The following is a 13,241-nucleotide window of genomic DNA, read 5'->3' as shown; positions in this document are numbered from 1 at the left end:
GGGAAGCCACAGATTTCATGGAAACACTTAAATGTGTTCTTGGATTAAGACAGGAAATGAGGTGGGTTTTACTCGCCACAGTCCATGCAGAGCAGCGACAGACCACTGGTGTAACCGAGGTCACCTGACGGGAGGGAAGCAAAACACAAACATGAGCTTGTGTTTTTATCACCAAGCTGTGAACATTTAAAGACTCAACGTTTGAAGTCTGAACACATGCGAGTGCTGACTTTAAACCACACACTGATTACCCAAGTTCCTGAGCAGTGAGAGGGGCAGGATGATGGTAAACGTCACCAGCAGCACCAGTAAGTCTCCATTAAGGTACCATTCTCTGAAACACAGGAGGACCGGACGGAACCTCAGTGAAACCAAGTCATCAGTTCATTATTGAGCAGCGGTCTCCGTGTCATCTCCCTTAACTGAAGGTATCCGACTCTTTCATTTAATTTAACTTGGTGTTAAAGAGGCGCTCCACCAATTTTACACATCAAGTTCAGTTTACTTGTCAGCTCAATTGAAACTCTGCAGCTCAGCTGTTAACCAGAACCAAGAGGAGAGAACACGTTGGTCCAGCTAACAGTCCAACTTCCTGTAACATTTAGAACTGACTTTAACGTCCTCCTTACATACAAAGCCCCTAATGGACTATCAAGCTACATCGCTAACTGCCTTCAAGAACACTGCGATCATCTGCTGCTGGTTTATTGGAGATTCCAACAACAGCTGAAAGAAAATCGGAGATGTAACACAACCGATAGATATCAGGGAAGCAGCTCGCTGGATGTTTTTAAAAGAAAACTAAAAACTTATTTCTTCACTTTAGCCTTTTGTCTCAGTCTGCTTCACACTTTAACACTACTGCACTTCTTTAAAATGTTGTATTTTACTTTATTTTATACCCTCTATGTTTTAACTTTGTTTTTATTTTATTATTATTGTTATTATTATTCAGTATGTATTCTATTTTATGCGTCAGCAGGTTTTATCTTCTATTTTATATTATGAATTCTATGTATTTTAGTTTCACTTTATTTTATTTTATCTTATTATTTTATTATCAAGTGGGTTTTATTTTCCATCTTGTGTTACATGGGTGCAGAGGTCAGTGGTTGGTTGGTTTGGTGTGTTTTTAACCAGCTTCAGGTCGCTCCTGACGCAGATCAGACCCACAGTGAGGTTAAACCAGTGGGAAGACTGGTTAAACTGGTGGTGAGTCTGTGTCCACTGGGAAAGGGAGGTCCTGTTATGCTTATGGCTTTGGCGCTTGTTTATAGATGGTGAGTTTTCACTTATTAAATCTCAAATTACCACCACTGACGTACATTCTATGTATTCTACTTTCACTTTATTTTCTCTTATATTTATTAACATTATCAAAAGGCTTTTATTTTCCATCTTATGAACATTTACATGTTTTTATGTTCATTTTATGTCTTTTGTGTCTTCTTTGATGTAAGCTGCATTTTTATGTATGAAAGGTGCAATACAAATCAAGTTATTATGATTATGGTTATTATTATGATGATTATTATTATTGTCATAGACAGTATTATTCAGCCCATAAAAACAGTTATTCTGTGGCTCTGGAGAGGGTTTTCTGAAGTCTGAAAAAACTAACTAGTTCAGATCCTGGAGGCTATTTTGGTTATTTTTCTATGCATCCTCATCTAATTTTATTAATTATTATTTTAATTTTTTTAAACCTTGCATAGAAACAGAGAGGTAGAAAGATTTTATTTCACACATTTTATTTATTGTTAGCAGTTTAAAGCAGTGATCTTTCTCCGAGCCAAAGACAAAGCTTGAGTAAGCAGCATCCACAGTGAACTAACTGGCTCTAAAACAGACAATTCTGTGCAGTAAACATCACATTAAATCCACTTTTCTGTCTCTTCTACATCCTATGATCAGCTGCAGCAGCGCTGAGAGGAGCCCAACCAGTGAGCTCGCCATCAGCTGCCGTCCTCTGAAAGGGTTCCCTGAAGAGCCGCTCCCCCTCCATCCCTGCTCTCCTCCAACACGACGAAGACGCTGCTTCACCTTCTCAGACACTCAGCACTTGAAAAACAACCAGCTCTCTCTTACTGCTCTCCTCGGCTCTCCGACACACCAGTCCTTTCACCAAAACCTGGACTGTTACTACTATATTACAGATGGTCTACAGGAAGATCTGAATCACTAACAAAATCTAATCCGTTGTTCTTTGGTCGGAGGTCAGTTCTGCTGATCTTCCCACCTGAAGTTTGATCAGTGTCGGAAGAGTTCAGCAGAACTTCCAGCGCAATGTCATAATCCTTTTTACTTTTATCATAATATATATTAGTCTTGATTAGTTTTAGCAAACCAAAGAAACACCTTGTATTGATCACCATGAAGCTCTGAATGACATCTTTTAGTGCTACAGAGCGATGTTTTTACGAGTGGGTCTGTGGTGTATTTTCATGGAGAATCATGGTGTGCTAACAGACAATATTAAGTTATGCAGGGTGATTCATAAAAACATTAAAAGAAATAAGTGATAGTGTGTTAAATTCTTATTGATGATGTATCTGTAATCTCACAAATCACATTTAATCATGATATGGGTACAGAAGTGCAGTAAAAGAATCATAAGTCAGACACTGGATAACTTTGAGTATGTTTCTTTGCTTGGGTTTGCATTAAAGTCTTCACCTTTTTTAAAAATACACTCTGGAGGAGATCAAGAAATAAGGGTGTAAAATTGCAAGAATGACTCATAAAAAAATAAGGCCAGGGGATAACTTGGCAATAATGGTGTAAAATGATCCCCAACAGTTATATATATGTATAAAAAGGGACATAACTAGATAAAACTGAATATGCTAATGAATATCCAGTTCTTGAAGAGTTTGACCAACAACGAGTGACGAAGATAAATTATAATGGTGTAATTGGCTAAAGATGAAGAGGATGGATAATAGGTGTGACATATGCAGACCCAAGGGTATAAAAACCTACACCTCGAGACCAGAACCCTCAGAGCGACCCGGTACATCATGTATTCACTGTTTGCTCTCCTTTTTTGCCGGCATTAAAGAACACTGTGCTGCTCGGACCTCTGACTTCTGATTTTTTATCATCTAAGAGTAGTTTTTCATCTAAAGTGTTTCTCCAACTGCAATCCATCAATTAGACACGACAGGTCCACGTTTTGTTGGTATTGTCCGAGAGAACGAGGAGGCATTTATTAAAACCCACAATGCCTTTTGTTCCTTAACACTGAATGCAAACATAACTGTGTTTGTTTGCAAGAAAAACAGGTTACCTTTAAAAACAGTCAAATCAATCAGCCATATCATATATAGGGTCAGAAGCTAAAACATGTCTCATTGCTGGCTCCCATGAAGGCTTGAATGACGACGGGCAGCTCGTACTTGACCATGTATAGGTAGCTTGAGATGGCTGAAAAGACAAAAACAATTGCAGTTAGTTTAATTTAACCTTTTAAAAAAGCCACAAAAACAGTGATGTGTGATATCTGGTGAGGGGCTGAGTTGTAGATGCAGAGTGAGGGTCTCTGGCACAACTTGCCCGGAGAAGGGAAAGAAGTCTCGAGAGACGAGAACTCCAGCAACAGTTGTATTAAGAACAACTTTATTAGTTGACCGACGCGTTTCGGCTTGTGGCCGTCATCAGGGTCATCATAAAACACATTACAAACACCATTTAAATAAAGTAAGTTGGGTATGAAAAAAGGTTTAAAAAAAAGTTTAAAAAGTCATAAAAGACAACCAATCATATACATCCAGACACATATCAGCCAATGGGGCGTCTACATAGATGGACTGGATATATGGTCATGTGACTTCAGGCCAATCGTTGTCCAAAAAGGGACATGGGTGACGCCATATTTGGTCCATTAACTAGAAAGGTGCAACTAGGGAGTGGTACTTAGGTTTTTTGTTGGGAAAATAACCCAATCAATAAATTATGTAGGCCAGAGTAGATAAATACTTACACAAATAGGGCGATGCCAGTGTTTGCCATGACGTAGGACAGACCCAGGATTCCACTGCCCATGATGGCGTTGCCCAAGTTGAAGACAGACATGCCAAAGGAAGCGCTGCCCTGGTGCTGAGGCAAAGATATTCACGGTTAGGGAATTAAAAAAACTGTTACAACTGTTAATATAAATGTGTTGGAGGACAAGACAAGCTCTTACATATTCAGTCTCACACTTCTTCTTGCCCAGGTTGTGTTCAGAGAGGAAGTGTTGACGCTTGGCATCTATATCAGAGTATTGGCTTTAAAAGAAAATAAAAGATTGAGAGAAATTTATTTGAGTTTGTGGATGTGAAATTTTTCCTTCAGAAAATGGTTAATTTTTAAAATATTTTTGTGTGTTCAGTCATATTTTGAAGCCAGCCTCACCCGTTCAGTGGAACCTGCTTGGGGTTAGGGTCGGGGTATTCATTGCTGTTGGTGCTGCTGTCGTCCTTATGAGAGATGTTCAAACGTTTCATCTCGGTTTCGGCAGTGTGTGGTACTCTTTTGAGCCAATGGGTGTAAATTACCTGGGTTCTATGCTCACACGTATCTGTAAAGAGACAGGCACATCAGTGATTTACACAAATCACAGCATCAGTGGTACTACCATCCAGAAACTGGCCAAGGGCGGACTGGAAGCGAGGGAAATCATGTCTGTTAGTGGACACAAGCCAGAGAGTTCCCTCCACAGCTGCTGGGCACCTTCTCTGGATAACAGAAAACGGTGGAGCAATATGCTGTGTGCCAAGCGTGGAAACATCAGGACACGGCGCTTCAAACAGCGCTACAGCATCACCTGCTAAACGGCAAAGAACCAGCATGGACTTTATGGACAGCTGTTTCAACAACTGTTCTGTTAATGGCAGTATGCATTTCAGTCTCTATAAATAGTCCCATCAGCACCTGTTATACCCCTGAAAGTTATTATTATTTGTGTTTGTGTTCGTTTGTGTGTGTATTAGATTTCCAACACAGTTTAATTAAGAAATGTATAAAATGAGCTAAAATGTATATAGAAAAACATTTTTTTGTTCTTTATGTCAAAGGTACTTAATAACCTGAAAAGCCATCAGCTGTGCTGATGAGTCAGTGACACGGCGCTGCCAGCTTAAGAATGTATATGATAACACACACACTGCATCCATTACACACTGTTAACACACACACTGCATCCATTACACACTGTTAACACAGACACACTGCATCCATTACACACTGATAACACACACACTGCATCCATTACACACTGATAACACACACACTGCATCCATTACACACTGTTAACACACACACTGCATCCATTACACACTGATAACACACACACTGCATCCATTACACACTGATAACACACACACTGCATCCATTACACACTGATAACACACACACTGCATCCATTACACACTGATAACACACACACACACTGCATCCATTACACACTGATAACACACACACTGCATCCATTACACACTGATAACACACACACTGCATCCATTACACACTGATAACACACACACTGCATCCATTACACACTGATAACACACACACACTGCATCCATTACACACTGATAACACACACACTGCATCCATTACACACTGATAACACACACACACTGCATCCATTACACACTGATAACACACACACACTGCATCCATTACACACTGATAACACACACACACTGCATCCATTACACACTGTTAACACACACACTGCATCCATTACACACTGATAACACACACTGCGTCCATTACACACTGATAACACACACACTGCATCCATTACACACTGATAACACACACACTGCGTCCATTACACACTGATAACACACACACTGCATCCATTACACACTGTTAACACACACTGCATCCATTACACACTGATAACACACACTGCGTCCATTACACACTGATAACACACACACTGTATCCATTACACACTGTTAACACACACTGCATCCATTACACACTGATAACACACACACTGCATCCATTACACACTGATAACACACACTGCATCCATTACACACTGATAACACACACACTGTATCCATTACACACTGTTAACACACACTGCATCCATTACACACTGATAACACACACACACTGCATCCATTACACACTGATAACACACACTGCATCCATTACACACTGATAACACACACACTGTATCCATTACACACTGTTAACACACACTGCATCCATTACACACTGATAACACACACACTGCATCCATTACACACTGATAACACACACACACTGCATCCATTACACACTGATAACACACACACTGCATCCATTACACACTGATAACACACACACTGCATCCATTACACACTGATAACACACACATACTGCATCCATTACACACTGATAACACACACACTGCATCCATTACACACTGATAACACACACATACTGCATCCATTACACACTGATAACACACACATACTGCATCCATTACACACTGATAACACACACACTGCATCCATTACACACTGATAACACACACACACTGCATCCATTACACACTGATAACACACACACACTGCATCCATTACACACTGATAACACACACACACTGCATCCATTACACACTGTTAACACACACACTGCATCCATTACACACTGTTAACACACACACTGCATCCATTACACACTGTTAACACACACACTGCATCCATTACACACTGATAACACACACTGCATCCATTACACACTGATAACACACACACACACTGCATCCATTACACACTGATAACACACACACACTGCATCCATTACACACTGTTAACACACACACTGCATCCATTACACACTGATAACACACACTGCGTCCATTACACACTGATAACACACACACTGCATCCATTACACACTGATAACACACACACTGCGTCCATTACACACTGATAACACACACACTGCATCCATTACACACTGTTAACACACACTGCATCCATTACACACTGATAACACACACTGCGTCCATTACACACTGATAACACACACACTGTATCCATTACACACTGTTAACACACACTGCATCCATTACACACTGATAACACACACACTGCATCCATTACACACTGATAACACACACACACTGCATCCATTACACACTGATAACACACACACTGCATCCATTACACACTGATAACACACACACACTGCATCCATTACACACTGATAACACACACACTGTATCCATTACACACTGTTAACACACACTGCATCCATTACACACTGATAACACACACACTGCATCCATTACACACTGATAACACACACTGCATCCATTACACACTGATAACACACACACTGTATCCATTACACACTGTTAACACACACTGCATCCATTACACACTGATAACACACACACTGCATCCATTACACACTGATAACACACACACACTGCATCCATTACACACTGATAACACACACACTGCATCCATTACACACTGATAACACACACACTGCATCCATTACACACTGATAACACACACATACTGCATCCATTACACACTGATAACACACACACTGCATCCATTACACACTGATAACACACACACACTGCATCCATTACACACTGATAACACACACACACTGCATCCATTACACACTGATAACACACACACACTGCATCCATTACACACTGTTAACACACACACTGCATCCATTACACACTGTTAACACACACACTGCATCCATTACACACTGTTAACACACACACTGCATCCATTACACACTGATAACACACACTGCATCCATTACACACTGATAACACACACACACACTGCATCCATTACACACTGATAACACACACACACTGCATCCATTACACACTGTTAACACACACACTGCATCCATTACACACTGATAACACACACTGCGTCCATTACACACTGATAACACACACACTGCATCCATTACACACTGATAACACACACACTGCGTCCATTACACACTGATAACACACACACTGCATCCATTACACACTGTTAACACACACTGCATCCATTACACACTGATAACACACACTGCGTCCATTACACACTGATAACACACACACTGTATCCATTACACACTGTTAACACACACTGCATCCATTACACACTGATAACACACACACTGCATCCATTACACACTGATAACACACACACACTGCATCCATTACACACTGATAACACACACACTGCATCCATTACACACTGATAACACACACACACTGCATCCATTACACACTGATAACACACACACTGTATCCATTACACACTGTTAACACACACTGCATCCATTACACACTGATAACACACACACTGCATCCATTACACACTGATAACACACACACACTGCATCCATTACACACTGATAACACACACACTGCATCCATTACACACTGATAACACACACACTGCATCCATTACACACTGATAACACACACACACTGCATCCATTACACACTGTTAACACACACTGCATCCATTACACACTGATAACACACACTGCATCCATTACACACTGATAACACACACACTGTGTCCATTACACACTGATAACACACACACTGCATCCATTACACACTGTTAACACACACTGCATCCATTACACACTGATAACACACACTGCGTCCATTACACACTGATAACACACACACTGTATCCATTACACACTGTTAACACACACTGCATCCATTACACACTGATAACACACACACTGCATCCATTACACACTGATAACACACACTGCATCCATTACACACTGATAACACACACACTGTATCCATTACACACTGTTAACACACACTGCATCCATTACACACTGATAACACACACACACTGCATCCATTACACACTGATAACACACACTGCATCCATTACACACTGATAACACACACACTGTATCCATTACACACTGTTAACACACACTGCATCCATTACACACTGATAACACACACACTGCATCCATTACACACTGATAACACACACACACTGCATCCATTACACACTGATAACACACACACTGCATCCATTACACACTGATAACACACACACTGCATCCATTACACACTGATAACACACACATACTGCATCCATTACACACTGATAACACACACACTGCATCCATTACACACTGATAACACACACACACTGCATCCATTACACACTGTTAACACACACTGTATCCATTACACACTGATAACACACACTGCATCCATTACACACTGATAACACACACACACTGCATCCATTACACACTGTTAACACACACTGCATCCATTACACACTGATAACACACACTGCATCCATTACACACTGATAACACACACACACTGTATCCATTACACACTGTTAACACACACTGCATCCATTACACACTGATAACACACACACTGCATCCATTACACACTGATAACACACACACACTGCATCCATTACACACTGATAACACACACACTGCATCCATTACACACTGTTACACCTCATTACACCTCTCTCCTCCTCCTCCTCTCCATCTGTATGCATTCATGTACCATTAATGTATGTTACTAACTTGACTTCTTCCCTGCAGTTTATTGTATTCTTGTCTCTCTTGTCTTGCAGGTGTCTGTGGATACATGTTTGCTGCCGCTGTGGTCCTGCCTGACGTCCATCACTACCACTATTATTATTAGAGATAACTTCTGTTGTGATTTGCTGCTATATAAATAATACTGACGTGACTCTCTCTGTGTCTGTGGTTTTGTCTGCTTTGTGTTTTCTGAGGAGAAACTTGTTTCTTTCTCACTTCTCGTTTTCGTTCGGTGGCCTCGCCCCCTGACACCTGTGATTTGAATCCACCAATCAGAGACGTTTTTACAGGATCACAGAATCTCTTTTTTTACATTCATGGACACTCGTCATCAAAAACAGTCAGTCATCATCGTCCTGATCCTGGATCATTTCATCAGGTCAAACCTCTGAGTGTTTAGACCACACGATGACATCACAAGGAGCTGTTTGTACATGATGACATCACAGGGAGCTGTTTGTACACAATGACATCACAAGGAGCTGTTTGTACATGGTGACGTCATCACTGCTGTTAATAGCGTCTTTATGTTTTCACTCTTCACAGAATGAATCATTTATTCATTAAGCATCAGATAATGATGTAAAAACCTGATGTTTTTATTACAACTGCATCCATGTTATAGTCACACTCGAGTCCCTGCGCTATAAAAAATGATTCATGAGGTCAGTGAGTGAAGCTTAAAATCAAAACCTTTCTCAGCATAAAAAAGGAGGTTGTTACATGAGCAGTTGATAACTTTCTTTTAAAAAGTCGGTCAAAATTAAAATAAAGAAAACTGTCTTAACGTAGTGAGACATCGATTTTGAATAATTTTTTTGTCTTCGTTAGTGCAACTTGTGTTTCTAGTGCGCATCTTTTAAAAACAGAGAACAAGACTGAATTGACTTGTTTTGCTGCCACATGAGAAAGGACAGAGAGAAACGGGAGTTTGCATGGAATATCATATGATTGACTATTTTTGCTTTGACAGCGACCACCTGTGCAAGAAATCATTTTTACAAAAACACTAAAACTGAAATTACAGCTTGTCCTACGTTAATTCAGCGATTGTAAAGTTGGTAGACGTTTAGCTAGCTACAGTGGCAGCTGAATGAGGTTAATTGGCACTGAGCTTGTGTAGCGTTCGTTGTAACACCGCAAAGATAAAAGAATAAGTGTTTTGCTTCGTCTTAAATTAAAGTTGGCACTGGGCTGATGAAGATTTGGTCAGAAACAGCTGCTGCATAGGTGGGCCATTCATTCATTCATTCATTCATTCATGACTAAATCTGTAACAAGTGCAACCTGCAACAAGTCTCAGTCAAGTAATGAGCCAGTTATTTTAATCACACTAATTAACATTAGCACATAAAAATATACTAATATTCTCATTGTGTTTGCACCATTTTTATCTGCTGATACTTAAAGGTTTTATATGTAGAATTGTGAAGCAATTTACATGTATTAATGTTTTAGGTAGTAATATAACAAACAATGAGACCTTCCTGGACTGTCTCGGTTGTCTGTAGCAGCCTGTGGACTGATTTCTACGTGAAACTCCGACAGAAGTGACGTTTGGAGCGCTCCCGGGATCCTCGCCTCTCCACCGCTAACGTCAACAAACAACCAGCATAACGACACAACAACACAACAAAAAACGGTGCTATCCGACCGAAACACCCTGCAGATATTAGCTCTGCGGCTAATGAGACAGCTAGCTGCCTCCATCAACCATCAACTACACACTTCACCACAAAACACCCCGCAATGACAAGTCGTCCACTCCCGAACACACACGCAGCTGAAACAACGTTATTTCCTCAACAGAGGAGCAGAAAACAAGCTCCAGAGCGACAGTTTACCCCTTTAGTTTCTCCTGTTGGTGTCTAAAGGTCGTAATCATCACACGTTTCACTACAAAACTGCAGCGTGTTGCTGCCCGGCCGCAGGTGTGATTCAGGTGGTTGATTAACGCATATTTGTGCGAGTTGGGCGGTGCTGATTGGCTCTCACCGGTCAGTGGCCAAAGTGCAGCAGGGGTGGGGGGACTGACTGGGAGTGAGAGATGCGTTGCTGAAACACGCTGCAAAACACAACTGTAGAGATGTTTTATGTGATTATGAGAAGTGTAAGTGAGCAGCAGGATGTCGACTGCAGCTCATTTAACGGCCACCAGCGTCACTAACGAGAAGGAATTTCTGATTCTTACATATAGAACCTTTAATGTTTCACTTTGCACAGTTGAAACCATTTTTTCCATCATTTTTATGGCATTACAAGCTTTATGAGAAATGTTTGATAGGAAGTCAGAAGCTTCTGGTCAGTAATCAAACAGTACAATCTAAATATGGTTTAAAATGTGATGTAATTATTAAAAACCAATCCTAATGGAGGAGAAGTTAAACGTTTTGTTTTTTCTTATTGAACCATCTGTTGGCCGGCCGTCACGCTGTCATGGGGGGTTGTTGTCTCGTGTGTGTCAGTCATATTTGTTTATATAAATAAAAATTGATTGATTGATTGATTGAGTCATGTTACCTCAGTAAGCAAGCTTGCTCGCTAGCTAACGAGCTAACGGACAACAGACAGGAAGTTTTCCATGAGGAGTCGAGCTGCATGAACAGAGAGAGTGGAGGAGGAGTGAAAGAGGAGGAAGTGAGGAAAAGTGTGAAGGAGAGCGAAGCTGCCAGCAGCAGATTTAATAGACTCAGATGTTAATTTCTTTTTTGTTTTATATTTTCTTCTGGCAGTTGAGAGAGTGAGTTATAATCTGAGTAAATGTTCTTCTGTTGGCCTGATATTTACTTTGCACCGTTGGGGATCCTTGATTTACATTTAGAGCAGTCTAGATTATTATGGGATGGATTCAGATGTAGCAGATTTGCCAGCTAAACATTCATTCTGTGAACTCGAGCATCGTTTAACAAAAACAGGTTTCAAGACTAGTGATGCTGTTTACATGCTATGTTATGTGACTTAAATAATAAGCAATAGTTGTATCAGACTTTTAGGTATTTTGAAATATAGTACATATAGCTGCTGTAAATGGGAAAGAAAGCCCCCCGGACCCCCCTGTGTGAGTCAGACACTCTGTACTTTGTGTTACTCTGGTTTTTAAATATGATTTAAAACACTGACATTGATTCTGACCTGCTGGTGCCAGGACGGTGGGAACATTACCGATGAAGTGATGAAGATAACCAGACGTGCTGTAACATCTGACGCAGCCAGACCGAACAGAAGTCCTGTGTGTTGCTGATGTTCTGAAGGCAAATGTCTCTAAAAAAATAAACATGTGAAGAATCAGGCCGTCCTCAGATTCAACAGGAAATATTACACTGTTATATGTGTGTAAAGTTGTGCAACATACAGCAGCTGCACTGTTGACAGTTGACAGTTTATTAGGTACATTTAACTGAAACTAATGCAGTTTAACACAACAGCACTGCAGTGAATCCCTCCAGCAGGAACGTTACAATAGTCAGTGTTTTTGAGAGTTTTGCAGAAGCGTCACTTTAACTTTAGGATCATTTCGGAGGCTGCTGGGTGTGATTGAGGTGTTTTCAATATTTAATCCGTCACTGGAATAAATGAGGTGAACTAAACAGAAGCACGTCTGAGAGATTTAACTACTTATTAATCTGTAATAAAAACAGATTTTATAATCTGATCATGTTTTAAAT

General features: G+C 40.4%; 1 protein-coding gene across 1 annotated transcript; it reads right to left on the bottom strand.

Moving 5' to 3' along the window:
- Nucleotides 1-3,234: 3,234 nt before the first annotated feature.
- On the bottom strand, nucleotides 3,235-12,853 carry LOC121903748 (sodium-coupled neutral amino acid transporter 2-like). Its single transcript, XM_042421091.1, has 5 exons — nucleotides 12,709-12,853; nucleotides 4,396-4,561; nucleotides 4,187-4,268; nucleotides 3,983-4,098; nucleotides 3,235-3,426 (listed from the first exon to the last, which is right to left on the bottom strand). Exons 1-5 carry the CDS (start codon nucleotides 12,851-12,853, stop codon nucleotides 3,351-3,353), a joined length of 585 nt encoding a protein of 194 aa, XP_042277025.1. The 3' UTR covers nucleotides 3,235-3,350.
- Nucleotides 12,854-13,241: the final 388 nt, after the last annotated feature.

This window comes from Thunnus maccoyii, chromosome 9, assembly GCF_910596095.1.
Source record: "Thunnus maccoyii chromosome 9, fThuMac1.1, whole genome shotgun sequence".
Lineage (NCBI taxonomy): Eukaryota > Metazoa > Chordata > Actinopteri > Scombriformes > Scombridae > Thunnus > Thunnus maccoyii.
This window is presented reverse-complemented; position numbering and strand designations above follow the sequence as displayed.